At 37.0% G+C, this 20,204-nt stretch overlaps 1 protein-coding gene and 1 pseudogene across 3 annotated transcripts in view; both read left to right on the top strand.

Annotated features, from left to right (window-relative positions):
* EPS15 (epidermal growth factor receptor pathway substrate 15) overlaps positions 1-14,654 on the top strand; it is a 152,582-nt gene extending 137,928 nt beyond the window's left edge. For 2 of the 3 annotated variants that reach the window (XM_047872025.1, XM_047872026.1), the window contains exons 22-25: positions 3,729-3,805; positions 6,268-6,430; positions 10,510-10,703; positions 13,038-14,654. In XM_047872025.1, the coding sequence (XP_047727981.1) occupies positions 3,729-3,805; positions 6,268-6,430; positions 10,510-10,703; positions 13,038-13,184 (581 nt within the window). In that variant the 3' untranslated portion in view covers positions 13,185-14,654. The remainder of the gene's footprint in view (positions 1-3,728; positions 3,806-6,267; positions 6,431-10,509; positions 10,704-13,037) is intronic. The other variant, XM_047872027.1, reaches the window with a different exon arrangement.
* A 1,449-nt stretch (positions 14,655-16,103) lies between these two features.
* LOC125173152 (10 kDa heat shock protein, mitochondrial-like) lies at positions 16,104-16,681 on the top strand (annotated as a pseudogene).
* The last annotated feature ends 3,523 nt before the right edge of the window (positions 16,682-20,204 follow it).

Raw genomic sequence — 20,204 nt, forward strand, 5'->3', positions numbered from 1 at the left:
GAGGCGCCTGGGTGGCTCAGTTGGTTAAGTGTCCAACTGTTGGTTTCGGCTCAGGTCATGATCTCACAGTTCATGGGTTTGTGCTGTGCTGATAGTGCAGAGCCTGTGTGATAGTGCTCTGTGCTGATAGTGCAGAGCCTGCTTAGGATTCTCTCTCTCATTCTCTCTCTCTGCCCCTCCCATGTGCTCTCTCTCACTCACTCTCTCTCTCTCTCAGAATAAATAAATAAAATTTTAAAAAGTTGCTAATTCTTTAGGTTTTCTTAGTCTCCATTTCCTAAACAATAAAATGAGGTTAATAGTTCTACTTAATGGGTTTGTTGGGTAGATTAAATGAGATGATGTATGTTAAGGTATTTATTGTGGTACCTATCACAGTAAATGGTAGCTACCGTTACTACTACTACTGCTGCTACTGCTACTGCTATTGCTACTACTACTTTTTCGTTTAATGATTTCCAAATCCTGGCTAATGTTACTGATTAATGTTACTTGTAATATACTCTTTGATAGTTCCAAGTGAAATAGGGACGAGAGAGAGAGAGAGAGAGAGAGAGAGAGAGAGAATAAGAATTGTTGCCAGCTGTCTTTTCCTGGAAAGGAATCTTTTAGTCCAAGATTGTTTTCTCTTCTTTTTGGTTTTTAAAACCCTTTTGTTTGTGAAATGAAAAATGTACTCTTTTAGTTATTTTTGTTGAGCAGATATCTGTCCCTTCCCCCGACTTTATGTATGTATGTTGGTTTTTAATGTATTTACTTAGTTTACTTATTCACAAAATCCTAACATCTGGAAACCACTGAGACTCTTAGAGGTGGCATTATACACCCAAGGTCACAATGTTTGCCTTCTTTATTCTCACCCCTATATCTCTGCTATTTTTCACCAAGAAGTTTAGAGGTTAGCCAGGAAAAAAAGATTAATCCCATAGAACAGGAAAAATGTAAGCTTTCAAAATAATTATAAACCTAAAGATAAACTTTTGTTCTTAAAAATTAAATGACAAATTACTCCTACTTCTAAAATTTGGTGATTGCAGGGGCACCTGGGTGGCTCAGTAGCTTGAGCGTCTGAGTTCGGCTCACATCATGATCTTGTGTTCATGGGTTCAAGCCCCACCTTGGGCTCTGTGCTGACATCTCAGAACCTGGAGTCTGCTTTGGAGTCTGTGTCTCCCTCTCTCTCTGCCCCTTGCCAGCTCACGCTCTATCTCTCTCTGTCTCTCAAAAGATAAAACATTAAAAATATTTTTTTAATTTAGTGATTACAATAGAGATAGAAGGACATCAGATATTTTGAATATTTTGCCTCACACTGGGGTCTTTTTATCATTTATCCTTGTGAATAGACACATTGCAGACTGAAAGAATACTAAAGCAAATGCAGGTTACTCAGTTTCTGCATATACTTTATTTTGGCTTGCAAAAGTTCTTTTACAAGTTTTTTACAAGTTCTTTTACTCTCTCACTGCCCTTCCCCCACACGTGTGCTCCTTCTTTGTTTATTATTTATTAATAAATAATTTATTATTTAATAAATAAATAAACATTTTTTAAAAAACCTAGTTTCCCTTAGGGCACCTGGGTGGCTCAGTTGTTTAAGCATCTGACTCTTGATTTCAGCTCAGGTCATGATTTCAGTTTGTGGGACTGTGTCTTGTTACATGGTCTGGAGAAGTTCGTACTCAGTGAGTCCTTCCAGTTTCTAGACAGGCCTCTACTTCACATCAGTCATGATCAGTATCTTAGAAAATTCTTGCCAAAGTCTTAATCCCCCACTTTGGACAAAAGTGCTTTGTCATTCATCCAGGATACATTCCCCAGTGTTTGGACCAATGCTGAATAGGTCGTTTATTCTGATGAAGAAAGTGTAGAAAAACTCCAGTAAACTATATTTAGCATATTCTTTATACACAAATGTCATGTGTTTTATTAATGTCTTTCACAGTGTTAAAGTATTCACAGTATTTCAGTCAAACTTGACCTAACTCAACACTGTTGCCATGTGTGTCATGCCTTCTTGTAAGAGCTGTGGCAGAAAACAAGCATGAAGCAGGTTTTCTAGTCCCTCCAAGGAAATGAGCCAACTCCTTCTCCCTCATTACCATTCTACCACTCAGGAGAACATCTGTACACTGGCTGTGCCTCAGTTGCTGTGGTATCAGCAATAATAGGCGGAGAAGGAAAGAGAAGGGAAAGCCTAAAACAACAGCCATGACTAGGCTGGTCCCCAGGCTGTGTAGTTATAAAAAAATATCTTTTATGGCTAATGTGTAGAATTTCCTGTAACTCTGGATTTTTTTTCCTCTTCAAGATCAGAGTTGTTATATTTCTAAAGGACTGATTTTCTTTATGCTTCTTCCCACCCACTTTACCTGCTTCCTCCACCTCATGACTGTCTTGGTAACAAAGCAACCAAAAGTAATATATGACTTTCTGCCCCTCTTCAGTTTATGTCCATGGTATACTGATTTTTAGAGGTAAAGGCACACTTTACACATTTAAATGGCTATGTGGGCATACTTTTATTTTTTTTTCTTTCCAATTTTATATTTAAGTTATAGTTAACATACAGTGCAATAGTGGTTTCAGGTGTAGGATCCAGTGATTCATCACACACTTTTGTTTTAAAACCAATTTGATGTAAAGATGAAGATTTAAGGAAGAATAAGGGAAGTTTTCCAGTGCCTGTTTGCTTGCTCTGTCTTACCCTGTCTGTTGCACTTCTCTTTGCCTTCCTTTGTTTCTGTTTTCCTATATCAAGTAACAATTCCTATAAACATTCTTTGACTTTATTGGTAGTCATTATGCCTGAATAGATGAAACATAGTTCAGAGTAGATCAGTTTATTCCTGCTGAAATGTTAATCCATTTAGCAGTGCACTGTGATCAAACAGAAAACTTCTCGTGCCTGGGAGCAGGTTAAATAATTATGTTTGCAATTCCTGTTCCTTCTGCCTGGAATGTCTTTCTCTTTCCCACCTCCATATATTCCTTGTTTAAAAGACCTATCTCAAATGTAATGGCTTCTTCTCCTAGAAGAAGCCTACAACATGTTCTTGTTAGACTCCTTGTTAGACTGTAGGATTTTGGGGGGGTAAGAACTGTATTTTCTTGGACTTGATATTCAAGAAATGTTTTTGACCATTCATTCTTCATTGGATAAGCCATATTCACTTTTTTTAAGGACTTTACAATCTAATAATGGTGACATATCAATCACAGATAACCATAATACAAACTAGAATGCAGTCACTGCCACAAAGAAGGAAGAAATCACTTCTTGCTGTGGGAATTAGAGACACCTAGGTTATCCCAGGCTTTGTGGATTAGGCAACATTTAAAATGTGCCATGAAGGATGAGTGTGAAATGTGAAATTAATGGCACCTGGCTTTTTTTTTTATTTCTTGATGGCTTTATTAGAAATAGTTTAAGTGCATGGGAACTATATGATTTGACATATTCCAAAGCCTTAAACCTAGAATTAGTTTTCTTGTTTTTGATCTGAAATCATTCATGGCTTGATTTATACAAAAGAATGTAATGTATGTGTGTCAGGGGTGAGGTATCAATTTGTTCACTATCTTTGTGGACTTAAGTCACAAATTCAGGAACTGATATTTAGGATTAGGAATTTTTCATCTGTCTGAATGTTTGTACCAACCAAAAGAAGGCATGAAATTCTGATGTATTTCTGTCCTATTGGATTGATTTTCTTTATTCATTTTAGCCACAGATCCCTTTGCTTCTGTTTTTGGAAATGAATCATTTGAAGATGGATTTGCTGACTTCAGCACATTATCAAAGGTAATCTGCAATGATTAAGTGGGAAAGTAAAATATACTGTGTTTCTACCAGTGGAACAATCCTTCCTTTCAGTTATGTAGCCCTCACAGACATTGCAACTTGATTTCAGCAAGTTACTGTAAATGTTGTTTTCAGATAGAAATGATAGATAAGATGGGGCGCCTGGGTGGCTCAGTTGGTTGAGCATCTGACTTTGGCTCAGGTCATGATGTCATGATTCATGGGTTCGAGCCCTGCATCAGGCTCTGTGCTGACAGCTCAGAGCCTGAAGCCTGCTTCAGATTCTTTTTAAAAAATTTTTTTTAACATTTATTTATTTTTGAGACAGAGAGAGACAGAGCATGAACGGGGGAGGGTCAGAGAGAGGGAGACACAGAATCCGAAACAGGCTCCAGGCTCTGAGCTGTCAGCACAGAGCCTGACACGGGGCTCGAACCCACGGACCGCGAGATCATGACCTGTGCCGAAGTCGGCCGCTCAACCGACTGAGCCACCCAGGTGCCCCTAGATTCTGTGTCTCTGTCTCTCTCTGCCCCTACCCCACTCATGCTCTGTCTCTCTGACTGTTAAAAATAAACATGAAAAATTTTTTGAAAAAAAAAAAAAAAGAAATGATAAGATATAATTAAAGTAGACATATTTCAGTACATAAAGATGGTGGTGATGGTACAGGTAATTATAATTTTCTACTGACAGTTTAGCTCAACAGCTTCATTTTAAGAGTTTTCTGTCTTTTTTTAAAAAGTATTTATTTTTGAGAGAGAGTGAGGCTGGTGGGGCAGAGAGAAAGAGAGAGAGGATCCAAAGCAGGCTCCACATTGCCAATGCAGAGCCCAAATTAGGGCTGTTTAACCTACTGAGCCACCCAGGCACCCCAAGTCTTCTGCATTTTTAAACATATTTCTTCCAGTTGAAGAGGCACCTGGGTGGCTCAGTCAGTTAAGCATCCGACTTCGGTTCAGGTCATGATCTCACAGTTCATGAGTTCAAGCCCCGTGTCGGGCTCTGTGCTGACAGCTCAGAGCCTGGAGGCTGCTTTGGATTCTGTGTCTCCCTCTCTCTTTCTGACCCTCCCCTGCTCACGCTCTCTCTCTCTCTCTCTCTCTCTCTCTCTCTCCCTCTCTCTCTCAAAAATAAATAAACATTAAAGAAAATTAAACATATTTCTTCCAGTTGAACTACATTTCCCCCCTGTTGACTATCTGGGTCAATAGCTGTAAAATCTGGGCATCATTCTATCTTCTCTGCATTGGTTACTTCATTTTATGTTTTGAGGCTGTTAGGGTTAGTAGTAAGAAATTTAACACACATAGTCCAGCTCTGTATGTCCACTACCTATTTTCCAGTGTAGCTCTAGGATTGATTCAGACCAAAAGAGTAAAATTAGAGTATATGTAAAAGTGTCTATATCATCGGTTCTCAGCTGGATGTTATTCCCCCCCCCCCCCCACCTTCAGTTATTTGGCATTGTCTAGAGACATTATTGGTTGTCACAACTGGGGAGGGGGACTACTCATATCTAGTGGATAGAGACTAGGGGTGCTGTTAAACATTCTACAGCACAGTGTCTGTCTCCCCACAACACAGAATTACGTACAGCCCACATTTTAAGTAGTACTGTAGAAAAACACTGGCCTAAATATGATCTAAACCCATCATGTTTGATTCATTATAGAAAAGTGAATCTTTCATTACTCCCGGTATTAGAAAGGCACGTTAAAACTTGTCATTCCATGGGATCAGTTTGCTTTTAAAAATTAACTTTCAAGTTGTTTTTAATGTTTTTCAAGATGCTATTTTCTTTGGCGTTAGTATTAAATCTTTCCTATATTTAAGTACATTGGGAAGTGTGGAATCAGTATTTTTTTTCTTTATCATTTGGATCAAATATTCACTTGAGGAAAAATATATAGTCCCTTTAAAATGGACCTCAGGTGGTATTGTATTTCCTGAAGCTTGAAAAACTTAAAAAAATTCTTTTAATGTTTATTTATTTTTAAGAGAGAGAGAGACAGAGTGTGAGCAGGGGAGGGGCAGAGAGAGAGGGAGACACAGGATCTGAAGCAGGCTCCAGGCTCCAAGCCATCAGCACAGAGCCTAATGTGGGGTCTTGAACTCATGAGCCAAGAGATCATGACCTGAGCTGAAGTCCAACGCTTAACCAACTGAGCTACCCAGGTTCCCCAAGCTTGAAAAACTTTTAATCCAGAGTTGGCTTGTTTTGGTATGATATGTTGCTTTTAATAAGTAGTGATGTTATAATCACTACTCATATAAAACAGTTTTTAAAAAATTTTTCCCTTTTGGCCCTGAATGCAAAGGTTAACATGTCAGTGCTCTCTGAATTGAAATAAATAAAGCTGCATAATAATGAAGATCATTCTTTTAAATGTTACATGACCATATATAATTTGGTTGGTATAATTTATATAACCACATATAACATTTCTTTTCAAACAAAGGTCAACAATGAAGATCCTTTTGGTTCAGCCACATCAAGCTCTGTCAATAATGTGGTCATTAAAAAAAATGTGCTTGAGGAAACATCAGTCAAAAGTGAAGATGTACCCCCAGCACTGCCACCAAAGACTGGAACTCCAACAAGACCCTGCCCACCACCACCTGGTATGAGAGTTGGTATCTTTCTTAAGTCAACTGAGATGCTTTTTCTCCTTCTGAAAAATATTGGTGTGGGTCTCATAGACTTAGATAAAGGGCTTTAAACAAAACAAGTCAAAAAAGATAACAGAAACTGTTCTGACCTCCGTACAGAATTACAGACATGTGCCTAAGAGGCTAGCATGGGTAACATGAACCACTTTTCTGGCAAGAGCTCATTTCTTTTTAAATCATTGTAGAGTGGCAGTAAATGGAAAGGACAGTATCAGTGAAATGGCTTGCTTTTTGGAAACTCATTGATTACCATTTACCCAACAGTTTTCTCACTTTGGTGCTTTAATTAAATTAATTTCTGTAAGAGAAGATTAAGTTGAAGTCCCCTTCTTTTCCTGCCCAATGCAAAAGTCTTCCTTAAATCCTTTGATGTGGCAATATATTGCCTTTTGGTATCCAGAATTCAGCAACATAGCAATTTAAAAGAAGGTATTTTTCTTGAAGCAAAGTATTATCTTACCTCACTTAGTAAGAGATTCCTTTATTTTCTGAAAGTAATTTTTTTGGTCCAGGAATAAATTCTTAATGTTTTTAGTTTTTAGTTTTGTTTTGTTTTTAACGAAGATAGTTCACAAGAAGTGGCTAAAAAGGCAATCCCTGAGTAGACATAGTGCTGCTAGGCTGTTATGTGAGAAGACCTATCTGGTACATGGTTATTTTAATCACGTATCACTCCTTGGCAAATTTTTAGCCACAGTAGTTACAGATTTTTATGCTTGCCTTTCATAATAACCTCCCTGTGGTATTTCTTGGGCAGATTATTTTTTTCTTTTTTGACTTAAAAAATTGCATGTACAATTGTTAATACTCAATTGTCTGTTGGAAAATCAGGTAAACAAAGTAAATGATTTCTATCTTTTAAGGAAAAAGAGCCTATATTATATATTTCTAGAAGGTAAGATTGTCAAGAGTATATTAAAAAACAAATAAGTCAACAAATAATCCCATTGAAAAATGGGCAGAAGACATGGACAGACATTTCTCCAAAGAAGACATTCACATGGCCAACAGACATATGACAAGATGCTCAGCATCACTCTTTGTCAGGGAAGTGCAAGTCAAAACTACATGATGTCACCTCACACTTGTCAGAATAACTAAAATCAAAAACACTAGAAACACAAGTGTTGAGGTTGTGGAGAAAAAGGAACCTTTGTGTACTGTTGGTGGGAATGCAAGCTGGTGTGGCCAGTGTCAAAAATAGCATGGACGTTACTCAAAAAATTAAATATAGAAATACCATGTGATCCAGTATTTCCACTACTGGGTATTTACCCAAAGAATATGAAAACACTAATTTGAAAAGATTTATCCACCCCTACTTTATAGCAGCATCATTTACAATAGCCAGGATATGGAAGAGCCCAGATGTCCATCAACTGATGATTGGATAAAGAAGATGCAGTATATATATATATATATATATATATATATATATATATATATATAGTGGGATATTACTCAGCCATAAAAAAGAATGAAATCTTGCCATTTGCAACAACATGGATGGATCTAGAGAGTGTAATGCTAAGTGAAATAAATCAGAGAAAGACAAATACCATATGATTTCACTCATATGTGGAATTTAAGAAACAAAACAGATGAATAAAGGAAAAAAAAAAGAGACAAACCAAGAAAGAGACTCTTAACTGTAGAGAATAAACAGATCATTACCAGAGGGGAGGTGGGTGGGGGATGTGTGAAATAGGTGCAGGGGATTAAGAGTTACAGTGATGAGCACTGAGTAATATATTAGAATTGTTGAATCACTACACTGTACACCTGAAACTAATATGATACTTTATGTTAACTATAATGGACTTAAAATTAAGAAAAAAACACAAATGAGTCAATTAGCTTAAGTTTTTTTGTTTTTTGGGTTTTTTTTAATTTTTAACATTTATTTATTTTAGAGAAACAGAGTATGAGCAGGGGAGGAGCAGAGAGAGACACACACAGAATTCGAAGTAGGCTCCAGGCTCTGAGCAGTCAGTGCACAGCCTGACGCGGGGCTAGAACTCACAAACTGTGAGATCATGACCTGAGCCAAAGTCGGATGCTCAACCAACTGAGCCACCCAGGCGCCCCTTATTTAAGTTTTATACCTGTATGATGCCAACAGAGAAATTATTTTTTTAAATCCTAAGTAAAATAATATATAATCTAAGGATTTTCAGCAAAATGAGTATACATCACTATAGAAGTGTCAAGGAAAAAAGGATGGTTTGTTGGAGAGAGCTTAAAGAGACTGGGAGCTTAAAGATCTGGGTGCTAAATCTGAGTGTCCTCAGACTAGCTCTGTGATCTTGAGTGTGTAATTTCTTTAAAAAAATTTTTTTTAAATGTTTATTTTTGAAGGAGAGAGAGACAGAGTGTGAGTGGGGGAGGGGCAGAGAGAGGGAGACACAGAATCTGAAGCAGGTTCCAGGCTCTGAGCTGTCAGCACAGAGCCCAACGTGGGGCTGGAACTCACAAACCGCGAGATCATGACCTGAACTGAAGTTGGACGCTTAACTGACTGAGCCACCTATGTGCCCCTTGAGTGTGTAATTTCATATGTCTGAGCCTCAGCTGTCTGAGCTGTTAGATGGTGACAAAAACTCCAATTTTGCCTACCTTCACAGGATTGTTAGAAGGATCGATTTGAACATCTTTTGTAAGCTGCTACAGTGATGAAAAGACTCTGTTATGATTGCTATTAGCAGCTTAAAAAATTTTAGGAAAAATACGTATTTGAAAATATTTAACACCTGTATGTGTCATTTTCCTTCAAGAAGTACTAAGTTAAGACTTTAAAATTAGAGAACTTGTTTGAAAATGGTGATGAGTTGAGCGACAGCAAAACACTGTGCTTTGATCAAAAATTAGTTTATCAGCAACCACAAAAGTTTAGGCCCTGGGCTTCAAAACATTCTCTTCATTCTTCAATTTGAAATATCGTAGGTGGCAAAAAGGAGGTGGGGTACACCAAGGTAAGTTTTAATCATGTTCCCAGGTATTAGATAGATAGATTGATCCAGAGAAAAATCAGAAGAATATAGTCTTTTATTTTATTTTATTTTATTTTTACTTTTACTTTTATTTTTTTAATTTACATCCAAAATAGTTAGTGTATAGTGCAACGATGATTTCAGGAGTAGATTCCTTAATGCCCCTCATCCTCCTTCCCACACCCCCTCCAGTCACCCTCTGTTTGTTCTCCGTATTTATGAGTCTCTTATGCTTTGTCCCCCTCCCTGTTTTTATATTATTTTTGTTTCCCTTCCCTTATGATCATCTGTTTTATCTCTTAAATTCCTCATATGAATGAAGTCATATGATATTTGTCTTCCTCTGACTAATTTTGCTTAGCATAATACCCTCCAATTCCATCCACGTAGTTGCAAATGGCAAGATTTCATTCTTTTGGATTGCCAAGTAATACTCCATTGTATATATACTGCATCTTTATCCATTCATCCATTGATGGACATCTGGGCTCTTTCCATAGTTTGGCTATTGTTGATAGTGCTGCTATAAACATTGGGGTCCATGAATCCCTTCAAAACAGCATACCGGTATCCCTTGGATAAATACCTAGTAGTGCAATTGCTGGGTTATAGTCATTTTTCAGAGGTCATTTGCCCTTACTCCTGCTCTATCAGGCTGAGGTTATAACAGCAAAGACCATTTCTGTCTTTATTTTTTGTCATCTCTTCCTGTTTCATCCTTTCCTCTCGCTTCTTGGGAACATGCTGCTTTGGGGAAGACAGGATTTACTCTCTGGGCAGAAATGATTCCTGGCCCATTCCTTTCCCCTTTGCTGTTTCTTCATTTAGCAACATATAGCTGGAATGTATTTGAGAGGTTGTGTCTTAAAGAGTTGAGGACTGACCTTTGGTGTGGTCATTAAAGACCATACTAAAAAATGTGCTCTAGGCACTCACCTCCCTTCCCCCACCCCCAGTTCTTTAATGCTCTCTGTGTTCATGTTCTTCTGTGTTTGTTTGCCATTTTTGCATGTTGAGTTAATTGTAATGATTTTGATCCAGGGAAAAGACCCATCAACAAATTGGATTCTTCTGATCCTTTTAAACTGAATGATCCATTTCAGCCTTTCCCAGACAATGATAGCCCTAAAGAAAAAGATCCTGATATGTTTTGTGATTCATTCACTTCTACTACTACCACTGCTACCACTACCAATAAAGAGGCTGACCCAAGCAATTTTGCTAACTTCAGTGCTGTAAGTACTGTGAATGGGCTGGTTGGGGGAAAATATTTCCATTTACAGTTTAAAAGGTTTTCAAAGATTACTTTGGAGTCTGCCAAATTTGCATCATTTCAACTAAATTTACCAACATACAAAAAATGACCTATATTCCTCTCCCAACCAAAATTTGTTTGATTCTGTTTTGATGGTTCTAACATTGTTCCATTGCACAAATGATTTTAGTAGTCTTAGTTCTTGTGATATATACCAGTTGTTTTGCAAACCCTTCTCTTAGTCTTAGTAAACATATAAATGAAATCTTGACAGTTATTATTTTGCAAATTGTAATGGATGATGGGCCATTAGAGAGTCATTTGCTGTCTGCCCGCTGGATGAATAATGGCAATAATGAGCTTATGTATTTGTAACTGTGTATGTGTGTTTGTGTATAAAGTTTTCGTGATTTCTGGAGACCTGTCAGCAAGTATTATATGAGAGGATAAGGCCAAGGATTCTTTGAATAGAAGGCGAAACTCTGTTTTTTATAAGATAGTATTTTTAAAATGTAAATGTTGGTTTTATGAAATAAATACAACTGTCAAGCTAAACAATCTTTAATTATTTGGAGGGCTCTAATTCACAATTAGAAATTCCATATATTCCATATTTACTCTGCATTCTCCCAGAGCTGACTGAAATAGGCAGACCATTAAAAACAATGGAAAGATGCTGTGATAACCCATAGATAAGGGCTATAAGATCACAGAAATGGAGTAACCAACTATGGAGGTGTCACTCTGGAGGGACAAAGCAGTGATATATATTCCATCATTATTTACATAAAAACAAAGCTTTTTTTTAAATAAGAATCTTCGAGTAGGTAACAGAAGCTTCATTTCCCTAGATTTTTTTTAGACAACGACTTTCATAGTGCCTCTTCTATAATAAAGGAATTTTCCTCTGCTTACCACCTTAGTCCCTTGAGATGTATTTGGAAATAGAAGATCTGGGTAACCCTGGCCACAGTCTGTCTCATGTCTCCCTCAGTATAGCATTGGGTCATTCAACCAGGCAATGTATCCTTATAGCTGTTTCTGGTTGGAGAGGAGGTAGCCAGGAATCTGCATGCAGACAAAATTAGACTAAGCTACCTTTCATTCTTTTCTTTTTTTTCCAGCTTTTGACTATGTACTCCATAGTCATAGAAGTCCAGTGGCTTCTTCTGAATGTGAAGGAGCAGAATAAGAATCAATATTTTGAATACTAGAAAATGGAGTGTCAGAATTATACTGACTTAACTTTGTTACATAGAATTTGAGTTGTTTCAAGCAGAGAATCCAGAAATTGCTCTCTTTAGGAAATTATAATCTGCTTATTATAAAATACCTTCTGGCTGTGGTATTTAATATCTTAAATATGATTTCAGCAAGTCAGAATCTTATTGGAATAAGTCTTGAACAATAGTAGAGGCATTATGCTTATTTTATACTTCAGAATTTCAATATAGTATAACGCAACTCATAATAAAAATGCCTGCCTTTTTTCATTATGAAAGATTTGTTAAGTATTGTTAAGTTTCAAACTCCCTCTAACTCACTAGGGAAAAAGCTACCATCTTCAAAAAGCCTGACAATTTCTTTAATTTCATCATGTTATGGTATTCCTTTGTATGACAAGACTTCAAACCAAGGAAAACTTTTTTATTTTGTATCTGTCAGTGTTGCTGTTTTGGGTAGATAAAAATATTTCCCTGACTGATGTTAAGGTTTAAGGTTTATTAATGTTAAGTGTATAGTTTTATTTAGACTGCGTCAAAAAGTTCTCAGTGCCTGCAAAAATCTTTACAATGCATTAAAAAAATAATTTGGTCCACTTCTTGTTTAGTATACCCAGTATGCTTTTTTTATGTATAGCAAAATCAGCATATTCTTGCTACATAGTTTTTCTGTACATGAGAGCAAGGGTAAGGTAGGAAATCATCAGTAGGATTAAGCTGAAATGATTGATCATGTGAGGATGCTCCCTGAGGTTGAAGTAATTAGTGTTTTGCATTACATTAAAAGGCTAGCCTACCTGTTTGTAAATGTCCTAATTCACCTTAAGCATTTCTACTTTTTAAAAGTGTTTTAATATTTAGTTTTATAGACTTTCTATCAGTAGACTGTAATAACTTTTAAAATTAAACCACATTTAATAACTGGTAAAACTAAGTGTGTTTTCAGGGAAAAAAAATTAACAGGTAGCAAATAAGACTATTCCCAGAGTCCTTGCAGGTGAAACAAGTATTTAATGTCCTTTGTAACAACTGTTTTCCTTCTTTTTGTTTGTTTTACTCATTAACTTGTTTATCTGTCTTTTAAATGGCAGTATCCCTCTGAAGAAGATATGATCGAATGGGCCAAGAGGGAAAGTGAGAGAGAGGAAGAGCAGAGGCTTGCCCGATTGAATCAGCAAGAGCAGGAAGACTTAGAACTGGCTATTGCACTCAGCAAATCTGAGATATCAGAAGCATGAAGAATTCTCCTGTCCTTTGTCAACCATACAGTATTCTTCTTCCTGAATACTGAAGCTCTTTACAGTGTGTATGAAAACTACCTATGAGCATGGGAATACAAAAGGTTTGCAATTCCTGTAAATGTGACAAAAGTTTGTTTTGGTTTTTTGTTTTTGTTTCTTACTCCATTTCAGATTTGTCTTTTTTTTTTCTTTCCACCTATAAAAGCAGTAACCCAGTCAGACAACTTCACCTACACCCCTATTCTGGTGTGCATTTACTGTGAGCTTTTGCCTGCCTGTGCTTTTACTTGTAAAGCTAGAGTACCCAAGCTTCTGCCTTCTGGAATATACAGAAATAGTTTCATCCCTGTGCTACCCTTGTTCTGTAGTTACTCTGATGATAGCCAGTGGGGTTCTTAAAGTTTGCAGTACTCTTCTCTGATTTGAATGGTTGAGGGAGGGGAAGGGAAAGAACATCCTATTTCTTTTATGATAGTGAAAATTGGCTAGTTTAAAGTATATGTTTGTATTTCCTTATAATTAATACCGTTCAATTTGTTTTTTATAGACAAGGAAAAATATTTTGCGTAAATTGACTCCACTATTGAAAAAGGAATGCTTTAGATTGAACCATTACAGCTTCAGATTCAATCTTGTCCTAAATAAAAATGTTAAAGCCTCATGTGTGAAATATACTTTTAAAAAAATTTCTCTGGATTTAAAGAATTTTAGATGAACAGATTACCTCTCCATAATTTTAAGTACTAGATAGTGGAGAAAACCGTATCACTTAAAGTATCGTCATCAGTATAAGGTAAGCAAAAATCTTAACATGGCAGCCATTCTGCCATTGGTATGGCACTGTCCTCCTTAGTTCATGGTAGGTTTATTTTTGTACTTTGCAGAAGAAACTTTAGCAAGCTAGAACTGGAAGGTACTTTAAATTTTTGTATACATATATTTTTGTTTCCTTTAATGAAGGCTCACTTACTTGAACTGTAAAAACTTCCACTGAATACAAATGAGAAGTGACATGTATTAAATCATATTATTGTTTTTTGTCCATCTTTGTGGTTTAAAATAGTTAATTCTCTTCCTGGGTTTGTTTGTTTGTTTGTTTGTTTGTTTGTTTTTTAACCTATAAAATTGGCAGGCTAGCAAAAAAAATCTTTTTTTTTTTAATTGGGAGAGAAGAGACCTACCAAACTGTCAAAGCTCTTCATGTGTTCAAAGCCTGTCTCCTGTAAAACTGACCTAGCAGACAAGCTGAATTTGAAATAGACTGTGGTGTAGGCTGTAAATTGTAGAATAACCTTAGTTTTCTTTTAACATCAGTAATTGACTTAGATAATGTATTGAATACCAAGATGAAAAATGCACCTACAAACTAAAAATCTCTGTGGTCACCAAGTCAAGGTGGTATTGATCTGTGTTAATCAGAGTAACTTATTGCCTAGCCTATGAATAAATTCCAAAATATCCAATTCATTTTATCTTGAAATGGTGCTTTTTTTTTCTCTCCACACACAATTTAAAACAAACTTAAACCACATTCTTGCACTGCTTTTTTCTACTTTTATAAATTAAAACATTTCAGCATAGAAGTTATACATACGAAGCAAGGGCTGACTCATAATCGTAAGTGTTTAATTTTGATAAACTAATCCAGTGACCTAAGGATATACTACAAAAGTTGATTGAGAGGGTAGTGTTGGGAGTTGTTAGGTAGTGGTTTTGGGGGTTTTTTTCCTTCCCCTTAAACTTCAGGAAAAAGGTAAGTTGACTTGAATAACCTTCTTTTGCACTGGGAAAATGAACAGATGTTTGAAATGCTTTTAAAATATTTTTTTTAATTAAAAAGCCACTCTGGAAAATATTAAATATCTGTAACTTATAAACACCAACTTTCGATGTAATAAATGTACCCTAACCTTATGTTTGTTTAACTGGATTACATAGATTCTTATCTTTTGTTAAAATATGTATACTCAGTGGGCCAATATAATATTAAAGTATGTATATATATTATATACATATGTATGTGTGTGTGTATATATATATATGTGTGTATATATATATATATATATATATATATATATATATCTCGCTCCATGCTCACTTGTAGAAAATGAATGTCTTAGAGTCATTTGTGATTACATTTTATGTCGTTGACTCTGGCTGCAGAGCCTGTGCTTTAAAAGGACAGATAAGTATTCCTGAGAGCTAAGTGGCACTACTTACAAAGTTTTAACCATCTTCCACATACTTGTTCAAATTTATTTGGGCTCTCTATAGACTTCTCTCTTATGTTTCAGACTTCCAAACTGTAGCCTGTAATTATGAGAACAATAAACTTTAAGTAATAATAAAGCATACTATCCATATATCCTATTTGAAATGGAGTTTTGCAGTTCTCTGTTACGTCCATGCTGTTTCCAAGGAGGGGTAGGTATACAGTCAGCACTGATTAATATGTGTAAAGTGCTTGACGCGGTACCTGGTATAGAGTAAATACTCAATAAATATCAACTACTATTTTTAGTTATCATGTCCTGTTTTTGTGAAAGAAAGATAGGAAATGTGTATGCATAGGGACAGTGTCTGAAACATACATGGCTTTGTGTATATTTGTTGAGTGAGGATTTGTGACCTGGACCCTAGGAGGGCACCATGACATAAAAAATTCATGCAGTCCTGGGATTGAATCCCTAGTCTGCCAGTTTGGAGAAAGATATCTTTGAGAAACTTACTTAGCCTCCCTGAGCCTCATTTTCGTTATCTAAATGAATATTGTAATACTTGACTCATAGGATTTTTCTGAAGGATTTCACTTTGGCAGCTTTTTAATGTTACTTACTTTAATTAAAGTCAGCCATGTTATTATTGGTAGTGAAAGTAGCTATTGGTCTCCTTGTGATGGCAGTATGAGAGTGGAGAATGGCAGGACAGGCATTTAGAAAGTTTCTTTCCCTCTTTGACCAAGGTTTTTGGGTTTTTATTTTTATTTTTGTTTTTGTTTTTTTTGTTTTGTTTTTAAGAGAGAGAGAGAGAGCACGCGAGAGCACGCATGTGGGGGGAGGACAGAGGGAGAGGGAAAAAGAATCTTAAGTAGTCTCCACACCCAGCACAGAGCCTGACGTGGGGTTCGATCTCACAACCCTCGTGACCATAAGATCATGACCGGAACCAAAATCAAGAATTGGACACTTAACCTACTGAGCCATCCAGGTGCCCTTCTTTGACCAAGTTTTAGTTGAAAGGTGTGTAGCCGAAACTGTAACCAAAGGGGAGGCATCATGCTTCCAGAAAAATCTAAAAGAAAAGTATTGCAGGCAACAGTAGTAACTATTGGATCGTGCTCTAAAGGTGGAGAGATTTCAACAGTTGTAAAAGTTGGAGAGAAAGTTCTTCTTCCAGAATAATGGAGGCACCAGAGCAGTTCTAGATGATAAGGATTACTTCTTATTTAAAGATGGTGACATTCTCGGAAAGTATGTAGACTGAAATAAGTCATTATTGAAATGATTTTCAGATGAAGCTGCCCATTCCACTGAAGTTCTGGAATCTTTCATCATATAAATAATTTCCATGTCTCTTTTATAATAAACTGATTATATCTTTAAAAAAAAGGAAAGAAAAAGCCATTGGTTATTGAATACATGTTGAGTGTGAAGCACTATACTAAGCATTTTATCTGTGTTTTCTTGTTTAATTTTACAACAGCCTTAAGTAGTACTATTATCATCCTCTATTTGAAATGGGTAAACTGAGGCTCAAAAAAATTAAAACAAGTAGATTTGCCAGGATTTGAACTCTGGTCTCTCTAATTCTAAAACATGATACTCTTTCCGGTTTACCATGCTTTGTCTTTGTGTGAAAAAGTTTGTTTCTAGGAAATACCAAGAACAGGACATGATAAAATAATAACAACAAATAACATATTAATCTCCAGGCTGAATCCTTAGTGTTTTACATATATTAGTTCATTTAATCCTCACAATAACAGTAACTCTGTAATGTAAACATAATAATAATTATTATTGTCCCCATTGTATAGAAGAGATGCCCCACTAAGCCATGGTTGTGTACCTAGTAAGTGGCAGAGTTGGCCACTTTTGAACTCAGGAATCTGGCACCAGAGTTTTAACCACTACTTGCTATTTCTTTTAAAGGTGAGAAGCCAGAGGAGAAATATCATAAATAGAATAATCCATGTAATATCTGCTCTTGATTAATGAAATAGACCTACTACATAGCGCATGGCATCTCAAAGACATTTTCCAATTCATTCTCATACTTAATCCTTACAAAGATTTAGAATAGTTTCTGACCCATGAAGGCACTCAACCATTGTTAGTTGTTAATATTACCATAAGTGATAAGTACATAGGGGAGATGGTCAATGTTGCTTTTATTAAAGAAATACAAATTTTAAAATCACAAAGGTAGCAACAATGAAAAGTAATTTATCAGTACTTGCAAAGCTCTGAAAAATGCATAAAATGGTAGGCAAAGAGTAGTTTTTGAAGAATTTGCTGCACAAAGGGATGAGGCATTCTGGGCAGAGACGATGACTACATATAAAAGACAAAGTGAGGGCACCTGCGTGGCTCAATCCAACTCTTGATTTCGGCTCAGGTCATGATCCCAGGGTTGTGGGATTGAGCCCAGTGTCAGGCTCTGCACTGAGCATGGAGCCTGCTTAACATTCTCTCCCTGTCTCCCTCTGCCTTGCTCCCCTGCTTGCATGCACATGCTCTTTACCTCTCTTGCCCTTTCGCTCTCTCTCGCTCTCAAGAAAGGAAGAAAAAGACAAAGGGGTAGGACATGGTATAGTGTGCTAGCAAGTAGCAGGTATCAAAGTAATTCACTGTGGCTAGAGTTTAGGTCTGTGGGCAAAGAGTGAAGTATTTGTGTTTGTATGTAAGAAAGATCTTATTGGTGGTGACTTGGAGGATTGCTTTACGGGGAAATCAGGCAAGGCAAGAAGAGCAGGTGAAGGTTGCTGGCATCATTCAGGTGAGATGGTAAGGAGCTAAAATGTGGCTATGGCTGAGGCCTGAGAGATGGGGACCAATTAATTTAGGAGAATTAGCAGGCCTTCAAGGCTGATTAGATGTATATGTTGAGTGAAAGGAGTGGTTCACAAACTTTGCAAGCACCAGGATCACCTGGAGGGCTTATTAAAATACAGATTGCAACCCTATCTGAGTTTTTCTGATTTCAGTAGGTCTAGAGTTGGACCCAAGAATTTGAATTTCTAACAAGTTCCCAGATGATGTTAAAGTTGCTGGCCCAGGGAACCTAACTCTGAGAACCACTGGAGTAGAGGCTAACTTCCAAGCCTCTATTCTGCAAGTTTTATTAAATCTACTAATTTAGTTTGCCATGCTGTTGCACCTTGTCATTCTATACTTGACTTATGGATTCTGTTTCATAGTGTAAAGCACTTCCATTCTTTTTTGTGGATAGAGTTATTTAAAAAAAATTATTGGAAGCTAACAACACTTAACTATTTGCCAGTACTGTTTGAAGCACTTTATATATAATGATTCCTTTTATTCTCCATAACAGTCCTTTAAGTTCGGTACTGTTATTTCTAGTTTAAAGACGAGGTACAAAAAGGTTAAATAATTTGTCTAAGATCCAGAACTAAAAAGTGCCCAAGCTAGGATTCTAATCCAGGCAGTCTGACTCCAGAATCCATCCTCAATCACTCTGTTCTGCTGAAAAAACCTTATATTAAGACATTATTGATGCATAGATCTATAGTGTACCTCTTACTGGCAGAAATCCCTAAATGTCTGAGTGTTGGAAACGTACAGTGAGAAAATCAGTCATTCCATTCACCTTTTGCTAAGGTGTATTGTGTTCCAAGTGCTGTGCTGGGCTAGGGACATAGAAGACTCTTATGAGGGCCTTGCCATCAGTGGTGATGCGATAGGAGGGATAAACATCTTCTCTTGATTAATTCCACAACATTACACACTGAGGATTATAATAGGAATGCCGGGACACCCAGAGGAAGGAGAGAATAGTTCTAGCCCAGATGATCGGGGAAGTCTTCCCAGAGGAAGTATTCTACTTCTAGCATTGGTAAAAACAAATGGTGACTAGAAACTTTTAAAAAGTATAGCTCTCACAAGGCCGTACTTGTTGACGTTAGGGCTCTGTTGACTGAGAAATCCTGGCAGTCTCCCAGGAGACCTCTTAAGCAGCATTTATTAATTAGTGAATTCAGCGTGGCCCAAGGTCTGCCCTTCAAGTTTAGAAACTTGATTTTCATCAGTAAAACAGAGCTCCGATTAAGCAAGTTCACAGGGACTACTGTAGAGACCAGAATGTCAGTTTTCAGCAAAAGTTGCCACAGGGCTTAGAACACCCACAATTGGTTGAACAAGATTTCCCTCTTGCCGGTGGTGCCAAGATGCCTCCTGCCTCTGAAGCTCCTCTCTCTCTGCAGCCAGGGCTGCCTGGGCCATCTGATGAACACATTTTTTAGATTAATATGTTTAATCAGGTTACAGTCTGGTTTGGCTGGTTGAGTAGCTATAGCTAGTCTCTCTTTGAGATGACTTTGCATATCTTTGCTTTCATCCATTGTATGTGGACTCTATAGCTTAACTCCTCCTGAGGCTGACTTTCCCCAATTTGAGTTCTTAGTGAAGCATCTCCCTGGGGCTTTGATTACACATTTTCATTGATTATATTATTTATTGTGTGTATATATGCCAGGCCTTCTCCCTGACCCATCCTCCTCCAAGCCATCAACATGCCCTAACCATTCTGCCTTTTATATATTTCTCAAATCTATCCTCTCCATCCGCAGTTGGATCTCCACTGCCCCAGTTCAGACCTTCATCATCTTTCTTGTAGACTTTGCCAAAACCTAATCTCCTTGCCACTAATCTCTGTTGTTCTCTTTTCTGTTTCCAAACCATCCTCTATGCTGCAGTCAGATTCCTGTAGAGTCAAAATCCAAAATCTGCCCCTACCACTCCTACAATAAAGCATGACGCTGATTCCCATCACACTCAG

This window comes from Prionailurus viverrinus, chromosome C1 (assembly GCF_022837055.1).
Source record: "Prionailurus viverrinus isolate Anna chromosome C1, UM_Priviv_1.0, whole genome shotgun sequence".
Taxonomy (NCBI): Eukaryota; Metazoa; Chordata; class Mammalia; order Carnivora; family Felidae; genus Prionailurus; species Prionailurus viverrinus.